Source organism: Sphaerodactylus townsendi, linkage group LG06, assembly GCF_021028975.2.
Source record: "Sphaerodactylus townsendi isolate TG3544 linkage group LG06, MPM_Stown_v2.3, whole genome shotgun sequence".
Taxonomy (NCBI): domain Eukaryota; kingdom Metazoa; phylum Chordata; class Lepidosauria; order Squamata; family Sphaerodactylidae; genus Sphaerodactylus; species Sphaerodactylus townsendi.
In genome coordinates, this window is record NC_059430.1 from 61,098,601 (window position 1) to 61,120,547 (window position 21,947).

At 41.0% G+C, this 21,947-nt stretch overlaps 1 protein-coding gene across 1 annotated transcript in view; it reads left to right on the forward strand.

The window, feature by feature from the left end:
• Positions 1 to 21,947, forward strand: part of WIF1 (WNT inhibitory factor 1) — a 62,357-nt gene that overhangs the window by 21,691 nt on the left and 18,719 nt on the right. The window contains exon 3 of the mRNA XM_048500700.1: positions 13,868 to 13,976. Within this exon, the coding sequence (XP_048356657.1) occupies positions 13,868 to 13,976 (109 nt within the window). The remainder of the gene's footprint in view (positions 1 to 13,867; positions 13,977 to 21,947) is intronic.

Genomic DNA, 21,947 nt, shown 5'->3' on the forward strand with positions numbered 1-21,947 from the left:
TCTTGCCCAGCAGCCAGGATGCCAGAGAAACTGGCGCCCCAGCTGCTGAGCTGGGAAGAGTGACTGTAGCCCAACTCGTGAGTAAGTGGTGCTCCGTGCCAGGGATGGGCACCTGGAGGGTTTTTTGGCTCCGGGCGCCGTTTGGCCCCAACGTCTCTGGGCTGCAGCACTGCAGTCAGGCCCCTGGCCCATTGGATGAGGCTGCTTGTCTGTCAGCTAGATAGGATCAAGGGCATAGAGGAAGTTTAGATTAATCTAATATCACAATTTATTACTGTACAACAAAATTCTCCAGGATAATCAGAGATATATCACTGAAAGAGAACTCTTCTTTGCCCATATTGAGCAAACATACATTAAAATTCCATTAGATGTCTAGTTTTGGCTTTTAAAAAGTGAGGCAGAAATTTTACAGTAATTGTAGCAAGCAATTCAGCTGGTGTAGGCTATATGGCTGCTGTACACCAAAACTGTTATTATTAAACTTTGTTATCTGCATCTCATCTTCTCTTAAAAATTGGTCATATACACAATATTGTGTATATACACAATATCATATACAGTAATATCTGTGAACCATAGCAAACCATAACATACTATATAAACAAATAAAAACTTGAACTAGAAAATGTTCCATACACAAGGATCCCATATACCTACATATTCCTCTACATAGCAATAGTAGGGTAGCTAGTCATGTGGAAGATCTTCAGCCCTAGCACCTCTTTTTTTTACCATTGCTCAATGTAGCAGTGTGAGAGAAAGAATATTTAAAAATGGCTATTGGACTGACAGCATGATATTACACACACACACACACACACAAACCAGACTAGGAATTCTCAGAAACTCTGTGGAAAACCTGACTGATGTTGCTTCCATTGAAAATCTGGAATCTCTTGAATTGGGAGAGGTGTGACATCATTGCTGGATTTTCATTCTGTCACTCACAGCTGCCCCATATGTCCTCGCTCTGTAGAACTCCAGGTTGCAAGACAGAAATCTCTGAAATAAAATTCTTTTTTATATAGTTTTTAAATTATTATCATTTAAATTTAAAAAATCTATATGTCATTTTTATTTATGGCAATGAATATCTTCATAAGAGGACAGAACTTTTTTTTCAACTGCTGTTTGTAACTGAAGAAGATTCTTTAGATGTTATATTTGAATGGTGTTTGGATATGAGTGTTATTTCCCAGTCATAATTTTTGAATGGCATTTATTCCTTGTCATTGTATATTCTTTTGCAAGTAATGTAATAATCACACTCAATATATTCACAGTGTTTGCTGCAGTGCTGCAGATCTCCTGAGATGTGCAGGTCAACCTGGGACTTCACTACAGTCATTTAGAGTGCTATCCTATGCAGAATTAAACTGGTCTTAAGTTCAATGAAGTTAATGAAGGAACTAGGATTGCCCTGCCAATCTTTGAATTAGTTCCTTTATTCACTGATGATTGATGACTTATTTCTGGGTTACGAGCCAGGGCTTTTGCTGATCCATGTTATGTTACATCAGGGGTCTTCAAACTATGGCCCCCCAGATGTTCATGGACTACAATTCCCATCAGCCCTGCCACTTGGCCATGCTTAGAAACCATTCCTCTTTTTCTATCCCCCTCTTTCTTTCTCATATACCTCTGGTTGGATAATCCCTCTCAGACATCAACACAGTTTAGTCAATTGTAGCTACAGTGTCATTTCCAATGTAGTAGAGATACTGGTTCTTTTCATGTTGCTTTTAAGAAACTAGCGGGCCCGGCCACGCATTGCTGTGGCTCAGTCTGGTAAAGTGGAAAAGAAAGAAAAGGGGAAACGAACAGTTCGAACATGTGTCATTGCACAATGCTTGCAAAGGAGGGGAGGGAAAGGGGCCCCTCGCTCCCCTCCCTCTCTCCCGTTCCCTTGCATGGCACCCCACCCCGTCCCTCCCTAATGTTCCCCTTCCTCTGCTAGGGTGAGTGGGCCATGTCCCTTTCACTCCCTTCCCTTGCAGGCGAATTACCTAGCTTAAAATGCTGGGAGGCATGAGGTACGTTGTGTTCAAATTTCATAGCGTTTGGTCCAGCAAACCCCCGGACCCTCCCTCGCCTTCCCCTTCCTCTGCTACGGTGGGTGTGCCATGTCCAGATGGCGGACCCCATCCCTTTCACCCCAGATGGCAGCGGTTTTCAAGGAAGGCATGATTGTTTCCCTTGTATCAGAGGGTGTTGCTTTGACGGCCAGCAGATGGTGCTGTTGCGGAACAGAACTGTGGTTCCAACTGTCACAGGTGTGGCATGTACACAATAACTGGCACAGTTGTGACATGTACACATCAGGAGGTGTGGAAACAGTATGGAAACCTGGCTGCACGCGAATGCGACGTTGTGTGAAAATTTCAAAGCAATCGGGCCAGTAGTTTGGGAGATTACCTGTCAGCAGAAAAACGCACTGATAGATTTTTATATATATAGATAACCCTCATATATATATATATATATAGATAGATAACCCTTTAATTCTAACTAGACCACATGCAACTATATATAGCATGAGTTTCTCAAAATGGCTATACAAATCACTTTGGCCAATGGACTGAATATCATAGGGTTTATGATAATGAATTGTCTAGTTGCCTAATAAAGTAAAGCTGAGTTCTAACTTACCATATTTCAAATACTGTGAGATGATCCTAGACTTTAGGAAGTCTGAAGGAAGAATGTTTATTTTTCAGGCATCAGAATTAACACTTGAACCCCTCAGTGCTTGCTTGGGTTAAATCTGTGAAACATTTTGAAAGTCTATTGTAAACATCTTGAAAGTCTATTGTATTTTAAAGCATTAAGAACTCTATGACCAACTGAAATCTTAACAATCAGCCCAACATCTGATAACAACATCTTCAGAGGTGTATCACAGAGGGAAGTCTGTTACACACTGTGTCACACATAGTGTGTAATAGACTTCCCTCTGTGATAGATCTCTGAAGATGCCAGCCACAGATGCAGGCGAAACGTTAGAAACAAGATCCACCAGACCACGGCCATGCAGCCTGGAAAACCCACCACAAACCATAATAAATGTTTGCTTTTTTCCTCTGTAAAAAGCCTCTGAAGTCATTAGGATTTTTTTTGTTTGGTTTTTATTTTGGTTTTTTTAGTGCTGGGGGGTTGAGGGAATGAGAGCCCTCATTTTATCTTTTCCTCAAAGGTAAAAAGGCTCTTTTTTCTTTTCTAATTAGAGACAAATGGTTCTAACTAGTCCTGAAAGCCTGGCAGAGCAACAAACTCTCATCCCTCCTGGGCTCCTGCACTGGGGAGCTATTTTCTCCCATCAGTTCAGCTTTCCAACTTCCCCTGAAGACCATGTAGAAGAAGTCTGGTGAGTTGGTAGGGGGCACAATAGCAAAAAATGAGCCAGTTTCTTGGTTCTCTGAGCTAGAGCCCTTCAGGGATAGGGCGGGATATAAAACGAACGAACGAACGAACGAACGAACGAATGAATGAATGGCTGTTTCCAGAAACTCTGCTGCTGCAGGACAGACAAGCAGATGGAATTGCCTCCTTCTCCACCACATGGGGATAACACTCCCCAACTTTCCCTCATTGTTGAAGGCTTCAGCTGTCAATCTGGTAGAGGCCACAACTGAAACAGTAGGCAAGAAAATGCAGCTGTTGGGAAGACAAGACACTGACTTTTTCTGCATAGCACAAATAAAATTTATTGAGAACGTGAAAAGAAGCAAGACGTCTTCAGGACATTTTATTTCAGTTCAACCCATTGTATTTTGAAAACACTAAACTAGCGATATTTTTCCCCAAGATGGTTATAAGACATTTCCTGCTTGCTGTGGGGAGCTCAGGAAACATCTTATTTCTCCCACCCAGTTTCAAAGCTCTCACTTTTGTTTTTTTCCACCAAAGACACTTCATTGAAAACAAAACAAAAAAGGGGGGGGGGGTGACATGTGTGCAGAATCACCAGGCAAACCTACTTTAAAAGCTGAAATGGCAGGCTGCTGCAATGCAAGCAGATGAAACATCCATGGGAAACTCAGCAGGAGTCAGAGTTGCAGAAAATGATGGGAAAAAGAACTGTTTTCTTTGGCAGTGCTTTATTTTTCCATGCTTGCAGACAAAATAACTGACAGTGGTTCTTTTAATTACATCTGCAAGATGCTTTATTTGTGCTGTGCAGAAAAAGCCACTGAAGGACAAACAAAGGTGCAATACACACCCCCTATTACACCTTCTATAATCCTTCAGGCTGAGAAGCCACTCTGTTTTTTCTTGCCTTTTTCCTTTTTCCTGCCTTTTTCCCTTCAGGGACTGATGGTAACATAAGGTAGAAAGCATTTTTCCTCTGCCTGTTTACACCCAGAAGGTGAAGGATGTCCATTGATTTTTATTTCTCTTTTTCACAAGCATTCCCTTCACAACAGTACGAATAAAATAAATACTTGAGGCAGATTTTAACTTAACCAGAATAACAGATTAAACAGACAAGAGATGGTAAAACAAGAATTACAACTTGGAGATGGATTGAATGAGTTAAACTAGGTAGGAGGTAAGATGAATATTTATACACTAGTTACAAGAGAGCTTGCACACAGTCTTATAGTTTTTGGTTTCTTCAGCACAGCACTTAAGATTACTTACTTCAGTTTTGTTTACATGTTAGTTTCATAGATGGTTCCCAGTTTCTACAGTTCCTTTGCTTAGATGTTCTGGCATATGGCTTAACACTGTGACTTGGTATTTGTGACTTTTCTTTTCTAATTAGAGACAAATGGGACTTAACACTGGTTTGGTATTTTTTTTACTGTACCTTCACACAGTCCTCACAGTTAGGTAAAACCCTCAAAAATAAAACAAACTCTTTACTGAGGTAAACTTAAAACAAATCCCTATACTTCAGACCCACTGGTACTCTGGAACTCTCCTCTTTTTAGAAACAGTTCTTATCCTGATTTAGGTAGCCTTCACCGTAGCTCTCCCATAAACAAAGGCCCATTCCACATGGGTCAAAAACAGCAGTGTGAGGACAGTAAAAACACCATTTTGGGGGGAAACTTCGCATATCCACTGCTGCTAAAACGAAGCTGCAACGTCCTATTTTCCCCAAACTGGCGTATTTGAGAATCGCTAAACTAGTAATTCTTTTTAAAAACACCATTCTGCCGCTGTTGCCGAGTGAATGGCCGGACAGGAGGCGCTTCTATTCCATCCATGCTTCTGGATTTTTTTAAAATTCCCAGCTCACTTCTGCATAGCCATGCAGGCGCACAGGGTCGTCTTGGGGTATCACAGGATGTCAACGTGGCTGTGTGGTTTCATGTGTGCATGAAATTGGGTTTCATGTGTATGCAGAAATTGGCAACCAACAAAACTAAACACACTGCACCCCCATGTGAAGGCCTGAGGCCCAGCCAATTCACAAGCTGTCTACAGGACGCCCGCCCATTTGAACACCCCGAGGCAACAGCAATTTTGTGTACACTGACTGCACTCTGCTTTTATTGGCCCGTGTGGAATGGGCCCTAAACTCCACAAGTATATAGTGTCTGTGTATGATTGCTTTCAAACTAATTGCATATACCAATTAGTTCATTGCCTTGTGTCACTATATATACAGTCCATGTTTCCTAGGCTGGGCTGGCCTCAGATTTTTTAGTATTGGTTTGACTGTATATATTTGCTGATCTGTTTAATATGATTGCTTTCATGCAGCACTCAGGCTGATAATCAGTAGAATTAGTCATGCTCTTTGGCTGATCTACTCTCCTCAGAGTTTAATCTTTCACACAGTTAAGGCAAGCAGCACTCAACATCAGGCATGTTTCAGACCAAAAGCCTCACAGAATGTACTGATGAGTTTAACCTCCTCCCTCTCTGTATCATGCAGTTACTTGTTCAATCAGAATGCAGGAGGCCACAGCCAATCAGGTGGCTCCCTTGTTCCTAGGAATTTCTGTGCCTCACTCTGAAGATAACCAATATTTTACTTTGACAGAAGGGTTTTTTAATCAAGTAGAAGGGCACAAGAAAGCAGTAGAAAAGAAAGATGCAGTGAAAGAGATCCTAGGAGGAAAATCTCTGTAGCTCCCTAAATCCACTACTATCACTGGATGAAGCACAAAAAAGATTCTCCCAAAGATGGAAAGTTCAATCAGAAAGTTCAATCACGTTCTTGCCTGCAAGTATTGTGGGAACTCAAGTGTATCAGTGTTCTTTTCATCTTTGGGCAGGAGGACTTCGACTGTGGTAGGAAATGATTTCAAATATAGGATTTGTTTTCTTTCATGCTGAATCTGCATCTCTGGTGTGAGATAGTCTTGGTAGTGGAAGATTTGATTGTTAAAAACAAAATATGGATGTATTGTCAAAGGCTTTCATGGCCGGAATCACTGGGGTGCTGTTTGGTTTCCGGGATGTAGAGAATGCTGCTAGAACACGGCCATACATCCCGGAAACCAGACAGCACCCCAAAATATGGATGATTTAATATGTGTGTATTGACCACATAGTGATTTGTTTACTTTGTGGAAAAGTTGAAGGATTGTTTAGACAGGGTAGGGCAAGAATCTGATCAGTGTTGGTACAAAGTGTATGGTTCTGGAAGACAATTGTAAGTTGCTAGGTAGCATTTAAAAAAACAGTTAAGACTGATAATACACATTTTGCGAGTGTTAGAATGAAATACTTGGATTTGTTAGGAGCTGTGGATACTTTGGTACACATTGAGTTTGTGCAAAAAATGGGTTCTATGAAGCATAGTGGAACCAGACTGCTGGTATTTAACCTCCCCTCAAAAGTTGAAGATCAGCTTTTAAACTGAATTCAGGAATGGAGAACAAGAGTAGGATGCATCCCATAGGATTTCATGTCAAAGTGAAGGCTAGGGTACAGCTTTACAACAAACAACTCCTTCCCACCAAATATCAGCCTAAAGAGTCTAGGACCTCTCAAACTGCACTGGTGAAAGGGCAACAGCAGGCAAATGAGATTTAATAGAAGTAAAATGATGTACCATTGAGGCAACCATATCACCAAACATTTGAACTGATTTATAACTATTTAGGAAAGATATATTGCACTCATGATAAATAAAGGAAAACATATACTCAGCCAACTGCAGTAACAAACAAAGTAACTAATGAAATGAAAAGCAAAACATCCATTATGCTTTTATATATTTTATACAGATTGTACAAATTTTATACAATTTATACAAATTGAAATATAGTATAATACACTAATCCAAACACTAATCCAAAATTGAAAAAGATGCAGAAAATGACAATCAAAAGATGCAGAGATGGATGCATGAAAGGTTAAAGTGTTTGGGGTTTTTCATTTTTAAAAAAGTATGGATATAAGTGAGTATAAAAGTGAGTAAACAGAATATTTTATCCCTATATGGGATTTTAACACTGCCTCCAATTTCTTGTGATAGATATATAAAAGGGAAATCAAACCTTTTCATATGAACTACTTGGAAGCAGTTCTATGGCACAGTATTAAGTGTTGAGTTTTAATCATCTCAACATTTTCATCAATATCAAATTGTTCCCTTTTTCTGCAGTTTATTGCAGTTCTCTAGCTTGTATGTTCTTAATAGTAAGATATATTTCCCCAAATGTAGGTCTTTCTTTCTTTGGTCTTCTAATATTTGGTCTTTCTTTATTTTCTAAGGATTGCTTTATAAACCCTTTTGAATTTCACTTCACTGAATATTCATTAACAGTTGAAGTCTGTTGGAGGCTAGATTTCACCAAAAGTCCTTCATGCCTAAGATGCAATGAAAACTTTCTTTATGAGCTGAAAAAGTTCATGGCTGATAGTAGCTGCTGAAGTCCCATCTATTTTATAGAAAAGTTTAAATCGGGGGTGGGGTATTTATTATACAAGAGAGCAAGCTGAAGCCAGTAGAGAAACATGCGGAACCAATAAAGGTCCAGTTACAAGACCTCTGCTTCTAGCCACACTTTTCATGTATGTACGTTATTGATTATACTTTCATGAGATCATAATCAAAAGGTTGTTCTTTGGTAATGGTTTGTTAGAGGAGTTTTATCCCCAACTTCAAAGCTGTCTTCTGTGCCTTAAGAACAAAGGCTCACCAGTTTGAAGCATGACCAGAGTGAGCTTGTGTGCCTGATTCATGTTTCCTACCATTAAAAGAGGTAGATTAAGCCTACTGAAAGGCTGTGAACTCTTCTGTCATCACATCAGGTCAGCATAAATCACTGAAAGATGAAGCTCCTTGAAATATCTCTCTTTAGTGAAACAGGATATCGCTCAAATGTTTTACAAATCATTCTTACGATTTGTTGCATCAAATCTACTTGAACACACTACTGCCAAAATAATAGCCTTAAAATTGAATGTTTCTTCCAAGTGAAATTGTAATCTTGTGATTTCATAATAACATTCTGTGCATCTATGAGCAAAATTGTTCATCTTTTCTTCAACCACTTTGTTGGTGCAGGAAGAAGGACAATTGGAAAGATGTCTGAAATTTTCATGTTCCATAAATTTGAAAGAACAGTTCTGTAAAATGTTTTATAAGTCGTTTTTGTATCCTGTAAGCCGAGCCAAAATATATACCATGTCTGACGTATTTTGGAAATGTTATTATGCAAAAGGAACATTTATGCATGTGAGGTGGTGGGACTGCAAAATAACTAAGAAATTTTGGTTTGAAATCTCCAATTAAATGAAAACATATAAGGTAAAAATATCAAATTGAGGTCTGAAATCTAGATCCAGTGGTGAATTTAAAAACTGAAAGGTTAGTATTATATATGGTTGCAGCTGCAAGGATTTTGATAGCAAGGAATGGAAGTCTGTACATACTCTGACCGTAAAGAAATAGATAACAAAAGCTGGTAGAATTTATGACTGTAGACAAGTTATCAGTGCTTATTAAATATCAAAATTTAGAAAAGTTTAAAATAGGTTGGGAATTGTTAGTGAAATTTTTAGAGGTAAAAAAATGTAAACATCTGCCATGGGGTGTACAAGATTAGTGAAGAAGAGATGGAAGAGAAATCTTTCTTACTTTAGGAACTGGCTCAAGAATCAACAGCGATATAAACATTCTTTCTTTTTAGTAACTAATTTGTGTAAAGATGTAAATAGTTGAAAGTGTTAATATGTTAGTTAATGGAAATGTGTAATATAATCTCTAGTGGGAAGTTTTGTCTGATTGTCTGATTGGCTTGTCTGATTCTTGTTACACAAAAGCTGGAAAGTTCTGTCCTTTTCCCAAGGCTACATGTCCTTTCCCATAGGCCAAGGGGACAATAAACTGAATTCTATATTTGGTTTCAATCAAGATAGACAGTTCCCAACATTCCTAAGGGTGAGGTTATTTTCCAGGGAGAGACATCTTCAGGGTGAACAGATTTCACATTCTGGTTGTAGTGGGTTTTCTGGGCTATGTGGCCGTGATCTGGTGGATCTTGTTCCTATTCATTTATCTATTTATTTGTTTCATTGGACTTCATAGACCGCCTCATCCCCAGAGGGCTGTAGGCGGTTCGCAACACAGACAATATAACAACCAATAAATTACTTAAAATACCTCTAAAAACATTAAGATCAATATGCAGCATAACAACTTGTTCCTAACGTTTCACCTGCATCTGTGGCTGGCATCTTCAGAGGTGTATCACAGAGGGAAGTCTGTTACCTCTGTGATACACCTCTGAAGATGCCAGCCACAGATGCAGGCGAAACGTTAGGAACAAGATCCACCAGACCACGGCCACATAGCCCGGAAAACCCACCACAATCAGTTGAATCTGGCCGTGAAAGCCTTCAACAATACAGATTTCACCACATCTTATTCACTTTAAAAGATTAAAAATGATTATGACAATTATAATATGTAGTAGAATGCATGTTATATATACTTTTAGTATATTTCACTGTCATTTCAGTGTTCATTAAACTATAGAAAAACACATTTTCAATTATCTGATCAGATTCATCTCTATTCTAACCTTTGGTCTCTTCATTTCTGTGTTTATTCACATAGCCCATCTTATATAACTGGGTATGCCTTAAAGGTCTATGCTGTGCTCTCTCTCACGTCTCTAAACCTGTATCCCGATGTTATAAATTTCTTAGGGATAAAATCTTCTCTGCTGCGTAACTGTTGACCAGCTGGCCTTTATAGAGAAAACCCTCTTGAATCTTTGGTTTTATACATTTCTTATTATTTAATATCAAATACAATTTTAAGACCTATTCTCCTGTCCCACAGTACCTTTGACTGGAAAATGAAAATCTTTTCTGTTATTACTTTGGAATTCTCCAGGGAGTCATGGAATTATGGTGGAAGGCATAGGCCTGCCAACTTCCAGTTGGGGCCTGGAGATCTCCCAGAATTACAATTGATCTCCAGACTACAGGGATCAGTTCTCCTGGAGAAAATGGCTGTTTTGGATAGTGGCTCTATGGCATCTGGGTCTCTCACCTATCCAAACTCCACCATCCCCAGATTCTACCACCAAATCTTCAGGAATTATCTAACCCAGAGTTGGCAAATGTATGGGGATACAGAAAAAGAATGATTTGAGTTGTGTACTCTCAGCAACTGCCCTATTCACCTCAATGGATTTAGTAACATTTATGCAAGAAATACAAATAATGTCAAATAGTCCCTTGGAGACTCAAAGAGACTTCTTTCTAAGGGAGGAGCAGCATACAGTGAATATTATTAAGCTTGAAAGATGAGTGTGGAGCTATTTTGGTTGACTAACCAATTGTTGTTTTCCTGCTACTAAGAACATGTTGTTTTAATCACAAAATCCATTATAACCTGTTTTTAGATATAATTAAAACATCAAAGCTAAACAATGAGAAACAGACAAAGTGGCAGTAGCTTTGCTGCCATGGCTTTGTGAGGGTCTGCAAGGAACAGAACAATTATTTCTTTCCTGAACTTTTGTTTTAAAAACCAACTGTACATAAACTAAGCTGTATGAGTCATTTTGTTATTCCACATTACATAAAATTTCTTTTATTAAAACCCAGCCTTAAATAGTGCTGTAGTCCATCTCTGATCTCACATTTTGCTATTCTCTTGCTTTGTATTTGATCTTTTCAAAGCATCTTGCAGTAAGAGAAGCATCCTATATTTCGCTAAATTTGACTTACTTGCCAAGGATTGTATTCACAGTGCTGCACATGGAGTTTTCCTTGCAAAATAAGGAGTTGCCATCTTCCTCTTTGCACTGCAGCTCCTGTACCTCTCAAAAATTACTCTGGGGAGTTAGAAAATTCTTCAGGATGGTTTGGGATGTGGCAGACAGAGGAGAAATTAGAGAAACCCTCCATTTGTTGTTATGTCTACATGCAAGTATTGCAATTCTAAGAACACTTCCCTGGAAATAAGCCCCACTGAATAGACCTGAATAGGATTTTGAGTATGCCTGCTTAAGGACGTCAGCTCTATGGATCTGTGGGGGAAAGACAGTATAATCATTAGTAGCGACATTTGAGAGGTATGTCTTACAAAATTGTTTTCTTCAGCACTTCTAAGCTTTCTTCTGTTTTTTAATTTTAAGTGCACAGACTCTTCTGTGTAATAAAAAGCTAACAGCATGGTTTATGTAAATTTATAAAATATTTGGTATCTGTGTTACATTTCCATTTTATTTGAGGCTTCACTTCCATATTTTATTTCAATATCTCACACCTGACAGTTGATTTATACTTGATAGATGACTGGTAATCAGGTTTAGACGGTTTTCCACTTTGGCAGGAGACTTCTTGCTCCCCACTGCCTCTGCCCATCATTGCTCAATTGGGAAGTGGAAAAAAATGCCCAGCAAAATTGGGGGAGGGGCAATCAATATGACCTGGCGCAACCTGGAAGTGATGTCATTGAACTGGGCAATGCTGTAGCATTTTCTCCAAACTCTATGCTTAAATCACAGAATTGTAGATAGATAGTAGAATCTCACTTCCCAGTGTGATGATGCTACTTCCAAGTCATGCTGGAAAATGACATCATCATGCCATGGATAACACCACTGACATGTTCCTACTCTTCCCCATCACCCATCAGTTGCCAGCCTCGGGCAACTGTAACAGTGACGTAGGTATAGATTTTTATGGATGGGTTCGAGGGTGGGGCCATACCCCCACCTGCCCCTGGGGGTATGGCCACACACCCCCAAGCCCCACCCCCAGCCTCAGTGCTTATAAAAGCAGCTCTCTGAGGCCAGGGATGGCAGACTCCCCTGCCCTAACCCCCGCCCCCCTAACTGAGTTCCCAGCCAACAGTCCCTTCTGCCCTCCCCTCTGGGCAGAGGTGTAGCTAGGGAAAATGGAGCCTGGTGCAAAATCTTTTTGCTCCCCCCCCCCCATGACTGGCCCCTGTGATGCTGGAATCCACACCCAAACAGCATCACTTTCAATGGTGTTTAAACTAGGGAGCCCAGATTCTCCTTTTAAATCCACCTTAAAGAGAGAATCTGGGGTCCCCAGTTAAAACAACATTGAAAGTGGTGCTGTTTTGGGGTGTATTATCCCCCACCCTGAAACAGCATCACTTTCAATGTTTAAACTGGGGACCTCCCATTCTCCCTTTAAATCCATGCTGAAGGGGTGGATTTAAAAGGAGAATCTTGTGAAATTTGGAGGATTCCTGCTGTCAGGGGTGCAATTGTTAAGCTAGCAGCACCAAACTTTCAGCACCAAATGTTCTTGATCTTTAGGAGACTCCCCTGATGATACCACCCAGGTTTGGTGAAGTTTGGTTCAGGGGGTCCAAAGTTATGTACCCTCAAAGGTGTAGCCCCCATCTTCTATTAGCTTCCATTGGAAACAATGGGGGATGGGGCACCCCCTTTGAGAGTCCATAACTTTGGACCCCCTGAACCAAACTTCACCAAACCTGGATGATATCAGAAGAATACTATTCTGATGATACCACCCAGGTTTGGTGACGTTTGGTTCTGGGGGTCCAAAGTTATGGACCCTCAAAGGTGTTGCCCCATCTCCTACTAGTTCCCATTGGAAACAATGGGGATGGGGAACCCCCTTTGGGAGTCCATAACTTTGGACCCCCTGATTCAAACCTCACCATACCTGGATGGTATCATCAGCAGAGTCTCCCAAACAACCCCTGAAAGTTTGGTGCTGCTATCCTAAAAACTGCATCCCCTGCCGGCCAAAAACTGAAAAAAACACTAAAAGATACAAAAAAACCCACAAACGGGAGGTGGAGCTTCGGATATGTAATGGGGGGTTGAACCAGAGGAAACCCCCCTTTCCTACGTCCTTGAACTGTAATAATATTTAGTACTGTGATTATATTTCATGACAGCTTTTAAGATTTCATATTTGATGCCTGCCAAAATTAATCAAGAAATCCCAGTAAGTCTAAACTGAAGGTTTAATTAAAATTTGTATTTATAATATGACTGGCATATGACAAAAATTGCACAATTTGGTAAGTGTTGAATACTTTATATTATTTGTTTCAGAGCTACATAATTTTCACAGCAATTTCAAGTCCAGTTAAATAAAGCACCCCTACAAGCCCCAATATGGATTTGGGAAAGGGAGCATCTGTCCTGTACCTTTTTCCAGTTAAAAATCCCCTCAGTTACAATAAGACTCAGTAGGAGGGAGGACAGGCCCTCTGCTTCAGATATATTTGTGCAGTCTTTTTCTGGTCCTTTGATTTTTGTTTAAAATTGTGTAGAACACTTTGCAATAGCAGTAAACATAAACATGACAACACCTGTAAATAGACTAAAATGTAAAAACCACATTATTGTCCTCTCTTCATTAGAATAGGTTAAATGACGCCAAGTGAAACAATTAGAATAACATTTCTTTTAAAATCATTTTCTTATAGGCTGAATATTTTTATGAGTTCCTGTCTTTGCGCTCACTGGATAAAGGCATAATGGCTGACCCAACTGTAAACATCCCTCTACTTGGCACAGTACCTCACAAAGCATCAGGTTTGTGGTATTTGCATACAGTTAATGAATGTGTATGTTTTGAAACAGTGGGTTGGATCGTTGAATGGAAAAAGTCTTCTTCTGTCAGAGGAAAGCTTTCTCCAGCAGAAGAAGGCTGTTCTGTCAGCAACCCATCCAGAGAAAGGTTTCCATAATGACACACATTTACAATGTAGAAATAATGTGACATCAATTAACTGTACTTCACCTTTAAGGTGTCTCCTGAATAGCCTCTTTTATATATTTTCTCTATACAATGAAACCCTGTTAGACTTGTTAATGGATGCAGTCTAGCAGGAATTAGTTCAAAGTGCAATGCATAAAATTCATGTATATAAAATGCGGTTCTCAGAATGCTCACAAAGGCACCACTATTTTAAATCTTCAGCATCTACACAGTGTTAGCCAAATAACAGCTGGTGGCTCTAGTTGGTGGATACAACTGTGCTGTTAGTAATAACACTGCCAAGGTATTTTACATCCACTTTAAGATTGTAATTGACCGGAAATGTGGGGGTTCTCTAAAATTAGTGCCCAAAGACGGAGTGTGGCAGAGGCCTCATAAAGTTGTAAAGTCTGTAACTATATTAGTAGAATTGTCTTGAATACCGTGCAAGCTTTTGAAGGGATGGAATGTTATAAAAATGTGTATCTGAACTAAATCTTTCTGTTCAGCCTCTTTTGTATGCATGTAGAACTGAATATCTGGATATTGTAAAGTAGAGGTGTCAAACACGCAACCAGGGGGCCAGATTCATTTCCTTGAGATGGTTGCTTAGGCCCACAGGTCAGATGAGGCACACATCCCCTCACTGTCAATCTGTAGGCTTTGCCAGTTCAGGCACCCACCCATTCCCTGTTCCAATCTAGCCTGGCTGGAGGCTCACGAGACTAGGCAGTCAGCCCCCCACCCCCCGGCCATGCTCCTGATCTGGCTTGGCAAGTGAACTCTCATGTGCCAAACTGGGCTGAAAAACTTGCTGGAGGCTCACCACCCAACACAGCCACTACTTCGGGCTTGACCCAACCAAGTCACACCTATGTCATATCTGTCCCTAGTAACAAATGAGTTTGACACCCAAAGTCCTTTAGCTTAGTTTATGTGTATTCTATAAAATGTTTTATTTTGTTGCATGTTACTGACTTTATTACCTGATGTATTTTTATATAAATTCTTGACTTTATTACCTGTCTTGCATATTTGTGTCATCTTTTGGTTGTTTTTCTGTTGACTGCCTGTGGTTAATTTAATAAATGAATCTGACAAAAGGAACACAAATTATTTAATAGAACACACACACACACACACACACACACACACACACCCCTTCCAATTATTGTAGTTAGGTTTATGGAGAGAAAGTTTCCAGTGAATTGCACCAAAACATTATCTAGTTTGGGCAGACAGTTCAGTTACTTTAGACTCTGATCCAGCTGAACATGTCTGCATGCATCCTTCCTTCTCTAAGGCCGAATTCCCACTGAATATGTAATCTAGATACAACCAAAAAATTGTAATCTAGATACAACCAAAACATTTCAAAAAAATTGGCACCTTTTCATCCAGGTTCCAACATCCTCACTGCAGCATGTTTCTAGTGAAGATGTCTAGGCCTGCCCCTTGTGGGGTGGGGTGTGTGTGCCTGATGTCAGGGGTGCAATTGTTAAGCTAGCAGCACCAAAATGGCAGAGTATCTTTAGGAGACCCTCCTGATGATATCACCCAGGTTTGGTGAAGTTTGGTTCATGGGGGCCAAAGTTATGGACCCTCAAATTTGTAGCCCCCATCTTCTATTAGCTCCCATTGGAAACAAGGGGGTGGGGGCACCCCCTTTGGGAGTCCATAGCTTTGGACCCCCTGGACCAAACTTCACAAAACCTGGGTCGTATTAGTAGGAGACTCTCCTGATGATACCACCCAGGCTTGGTGATGTTTGGTTCATGGGGACAAAAGTGTACCCCCCATTTCCTATTAGCTCCCATTGGAAACAATGGGGGCACCCCCTTTGGGAGTCCATACTGTTGTGACCAAAAGCTGCCCAGCAAAGTCCTGGGGTATTTTTGTTTCTGGCTGTCAAGTCACAGCTGACTTACAGCAGCTCCATAGGGTTTTCAAGGCAAGAGATTTTCAGAGGTGGTTTCAGAGGTGGGATCCAGCAGGTTCTCACAGGTTCCCGAGAGTAGGTTCCTAATTATTTGTGTGTGCCGAGAGGGGGTTACTAATTGGTGATGTTGCCACGTGATTTTTGCCTTAGTTACGCCCCTCCTTTCAGCAGTAGTGCACGGAACTTGAAGAAGTCTAGCAGGAGGTGCACCGGCGTGCGTGGCAGCCTGCGCCTGCATGTATTCGTTTCCCGCCCAAGGACCGGCGCAGCGGCTGCATCCTGGCCACAGCCCCGCCCAGGAATGCCCTACCCCCGGAATGCCCAGCCACACCCCTGTGGTGCCCCGCCCAGCCCCATTGGCACTACGCCACAGTTTGAATCCCACCACCATGGGAACCTGTTACTAAAATTTTTGAATCCCACCACTGGGTGGTTTGGCATTGCCTGCCTCTGCATCATGACCCTGGCATTCCTTGGTGGTCTCCGATCCAAATACTGATCAGGGCCAACCCTGCTTAGTTTATAGTATCTGATAAGATCAAGCTAGCCTGAGCTTGTAACATGTATTGTACTTTGCTAGTAGATGATAAAACTGACTTGTTAATATGATTAGCATTGTTTTTGTTATTGTTGAATTCACAAATCCCAGTTTGTTCAATAGCCCAGCTCTTCCTAGGTACATGAATACAGTTGACTGAACAGAGCAGCAGAAAAAAATAACCTTTCCAGTTACAGTCAATTATCACAGGCATTTTCTAATACTTCCCTCTCTCTGACTTCTCTCTCTACTCTTTCCTGTTCATGAAACAGGACTGTGTAGCTTCAGCTTCTTCCAAGGAGAATTTAAAAGATAGCAGGATAAGTAGTCTTACTTTTTCATGTATTTTAATTCAAGTTCTCCAATATACTCAATAGAAATTGTTCTACACAAAACACTGTTACAATCAAAAGCAGTTCTCAGAGCACTTTTTTCATCACTCCAAACTTTTGTTTCAAGCCTTTACTTAGTGATTTAGTGCCTATGATCATATGCTTGTTTCCAAGGTTTTAATTCTGAGAGAAAACAAGAGAAAACAAGAATATGAAATGTGGCAAAATGGCAAGAGAGAAAGGTGATGAGTAGTTTAAAAGATCTATGTTGTTTCTGTTAAAAACTTGTGCAGAATGCAACAGAATGGCTAGACAAGAAGAGTAAGGGGGAGGGGCTAATAGTCATCATAACTAAAGAGCTTCCAAGAAGGCTCGGCTTTGCCTTCCTGTTCCCACTCTATTTACTGCGGCTATCCAAGAGGGCTGCATACTATGTGAACCTTTGCCAGCCTGTAGGCGATGCAAGGCAGCTCAGGATACCATCTGGAATACGACTTAGAGGCAACAAAGGAAGCAAACTATAGACCAAATTAACTGTAGTCTATTGTGTACATTTGGTAGCCTAACCAATGTTTGCACAATAAACTGGGGTCAAAACGAACAATGGTTTGTCATGACATGTTGGGAATCAAAGGAGAACATGAGAAAGAAGATGGAGACATAAAAAGAGAGAACAGTTGCTTGCTATTGACAAGGGCAGAATTAAAAACTTAAAGTAAAGAAATACATACATATATACACCATTATTCCACAGACAAACTGAGAACAAGAGAAAACATTAAAGACAAACATGCCCCTAGCTCTCGAGCCTGACCAGGTAATTTGGTCCATAGGTACAAAATGTCTGGCCACAGTCTGAGATCTTCAGAAGTAAACAGTGATCTTCATTTAGTAACATATATCTATATTTCTCTAGTATCAGGAAACATTAAAACATTAAGCATTAAAACATTTGCAGAAGTCTTAGAGGAACAGAATAAGAAACAACGAAACCAAGAAGCAAACCAGGTTGTACAAATCACTGATTTTACCTTGACATTCTCTTCAGAAGAATGGGTACAAGCAACGCTGGAACATTGACATAGAGGCTGGTCAAGACAAACTTCATTTTTTCCTGCTTCCCAGGTCTTGACTTGCATGTTTTCACAGTGTGCTGAGGCTTTTAACTCCTTCTATTCCAGCTGAGAAGGTTACTATCTGACCTATCCTGAAATGAGACTCCACACACTTTTTGCCATTCCTTTTACCCAATCATGTATTTGGTGCTTGTGGCTCTAACTCAGGCCCGCTAACAATCTATCTTGTGCATAAATTATCATTATCATTTCCCTGCCTATCTGCCTCCATAAAGGGGAATCAATTTCTCTCATTCTGAACCTCCAGGATTTAATTGCTTGATTCCCAGGCTAGAGTTTTTCTTTTCTGAGGCCAGGGGTCTCTTGGATGTTGGGTCTGCATTTCAATATCACAACAACCATTACTACATTTTAAAAAAACTATTTGCTTCTGTGTAGTGATAACACTAGATTGAGGACACAACATAGGCTTTGTACATTAAGGCTGTTCTCCTTCAGTCTTTTGTGCATTCCACACACAGGGACTGCGCCTATGCAGGCAAGCCATGGATCAGTCATGAGTTTCCTTCCTAAAGGGCGGTCTCACCATTATACTTGCCTCATGACCTCTTTTCCCTCCAATGGTTCCTTGCCCAACAGTAGAGAACCCTCCCCCCAGTTCCTTTCTTGAAGCAACGAAAATCAGTTGGGTGAAAGCTTCTCTGCATGTTTGGGTAAAAGATTAAAAATTATTGTGCCATTCACTGGGGTGGAGGTTGTTTATGACGGCGAACAACAGTTTGTTTAAGAAATTCATCCAGTGTGGTGTTATAATGACTCGTACTGATGAGTATAGCTTGTGCTTACTTTGCCTGCAAGAAGGCACAACGTTGGGGCATGTGAAGTCTGCCAAAAATTCACATCCAAGGCTAGTAATGTCTGAGCATCAAAACCTAAGGCTGCCTTATGGCAAAAGACTTTGACTTTGGTCGATTACCCAGTCCCACTTTTGTCAGAAAGGGCTGGATCGCCATCTGCTTCTTCTGTTTAATCACCATCTGCTTCTTCTGTTTAATCAGCGGGGCCTTCGGTTCCATCAGCTCAACCTTGGAATCATGGGCAGTCTCTGACAGAGGGGAGCTGCGCTTCAGAACTCCCATGTAAAAAAGCTAAGAGGAAGACCAAACACTTTGAGGATGGTTTGTCAAGAAGAAGGAGTCCTTCAAAAGAGAGAGGCAGTGTGAAAACAAAAGTGTCTCCAGTAAGGACAACTAGGACCCCATCTGTTCTATCCTTGTCACCAACTGGGTCGATTGTGGATGTAGACTCCCACTTGGTTCCAGCTCCTGTGCCTTTGGAGTCAGTTCTGACAGTTCAGGAGCAGCTGCTGTTAGTGCATCCAGAATTACTGAGGAACCTACTTCGGCTGTTGATGTCCCCTGCAGTTAAGCAGAGCCTGGATAATTTATCAGTGCCCATTCCAATGCCTTTGCCAATGGTAGGAGTGAAAGGAAATGCTTACCCTGGTCCTACAGACAGTCTTTCCACTGAATCAGAGGGTGAAATTGAGAGTGTTGGTGAGTCTTTGGAGGAAGATTTGCCCAGGAAAAAATGCACTGTGAACTTGAAGTGGGAAAAGAAATCGTCCCAGCAGAGTTGTTTAGCAGACAAGCGGCCGGGGGTGCCAAGAGCAGCCAAGTTTTTATGATCAGTCCAGACTTCAAAAGGATGCGCCGCCCCTTCCAACCAATGCTGCCATGTAGCCGGTGCTTGTTCAATGGCACCGGTTTCTTTGTCACCAACAGTCCAATTTAATTCGGAACCAGAGAACTTTTGGGACAGATAGGCGCATGGAAATAACTGGCCCTCCTGGTCCTGTTGGAGCAGGGCTGCACCAAGCACTTTGTCAGAGGCATATACATGCACTACAAATGGGAGGGTCGGATCAGCATGTCTCAAAATTGGTTCAGTAGTAAACACATTTTTCAAAGAGTCAAAGACTTGTTGACATGCCGCAGACCATGGCGGAGACCATGGGACGGGTGGCTGCAGAACCCTTCCCCTTGGTCCACAACAGATCTGTAAGGGGAAGAGCAAGCTTGGCAAAGTCCAGAATAAAGTCACAGTAAAAGTTAGCAAATCCCAAAAAGGACTGCAGCTGCTTCTGGGTAGTGGGAACCGGTCATTTCCTTACATCTTCCACCTTAGCTGGGTCCATCTGTAACCCAGCAGCTGACACTCTATAGCCCAAAAAATCCAACTTAGTCTGGTGGAAGGCACATTTGGATAATTTCACAAATAAGGAATTGTCCAACAGTCTTTGGAGTACTTCCCGCACTAAACGCAGATGAGTTTGTTCATCCTCTGAGTAAATGAGAACATCATCTAAGTACACCACTACTCCTTTGAATAGTAAATAATGTAAAACATCATTAATTACGCTCATGAACACTCCGGGAGCCCCACTTAACCCGAAGGGCATGATTTGGTATTCATGTTGGCCATACTGGGTGTTAAAAGCAGTAAGATGTTCAAAACGTTCAGCAATCCGAACGCGGTAATAAGCCTCTCGAAGGTCCAGTTTAGTAAAAATATACCCCTTCCCCAAACTGGCCAATAAAGCCTTGATTAATGGGAGGGGGTATTTATTGGAATTTTTTACTGCATTCAACCCCCTATAGTCAATACAGAGGCGAAGGGAACCATCTTTCTTTTTGACAAAAAGAACTGGGGCGGCAAAGCTGCTGGTGGTCTTTTTGATAAAGTGCCTAGCCAAATTCTTCTCCAAAAACTCACGTAAGGGCTCATGGGGTACAATCTCCCCTTCGTTTGGGCTCATGGGGTACAATCTCCCCTTCGGTAACTTTGCCCCTGGAATTAACTCAATTTTACAGTCTCAAGTCTCAAGTCATTTTATTTACAGTCAGCGACCAGTAGTACAAGATCAAGGTACATCAGTTTCAAGGTACCGTTACCATAGTATATATATAGACAAAAGAGTACTAGAAGCACTATTGATAATGTTACATAATCTATAATCTATAATAAGAGTACTAGAAGCACTATACAAAATATTACATAGTCTATGGTATTTACAAGAAGGAATATTTGCAACACTATTATAATTATTATTGTACTTACACAGAGTCAGTGACTGTTTACTAAAAGGTCAGCTCACGAAAAAAGCAAGCAGTAGGTAAAATACATTTGATTATGGCAAAAGATTAAAAAGTTAGTATAGCTACACTTGTAAAGTGCCTGTGCAGTCTTGCTAAAACCTATAATCTATACAGTCCATGATTTGATGTGGTGGTAGCGTATCACATTCTCGTTCTTCAAATACAGTCCCCAAGTCCTGATATGGACTTGGAATGGTGGGGCAATCCGCCTCTTGAAGTCCTCTTGCCCTATTACTGGAAGCTCAGGGGGGATTTCATGAACATGTTCCTCACAAGGGGATCAGTAAAACGAACAATGCAGTCAACCCATAAAATTGTTGGGTTATGATCCACTAACCAAGGCATGCCCAACAACACTGGATATTTGGAGGTGTTGGTGACAATGAAGTTGCTACATTCCCAATGTTGGGCACATTGGATCATAACTTTGGTGGTTTTAAAATGAGAGGGTGATCCCACCATAGGGCTACCATCCATTTGGGAGAACTGAATGGGATGCCGCAATGGAAATAATTCCAGTCCAAGCCCCTCAACTACACTGGGGTGGACAAAACAATGATTTCAACCAGAGTCCACTAAGGCTTGCACCAACATCCTGGTATTTTTTGGCTGTCACAGTTAGTGACAGTACAATGGATTTATCCCCAGCACTCACCCTATCCTCTTCAGCTGTCACTTTTATTGCTGACCGGGCCATTGGCAAGGAGCTCCCCTCCCCCTCCGAATCTGCAAAGGAGGGGTCAATTTCAATGGCAAGTTTGG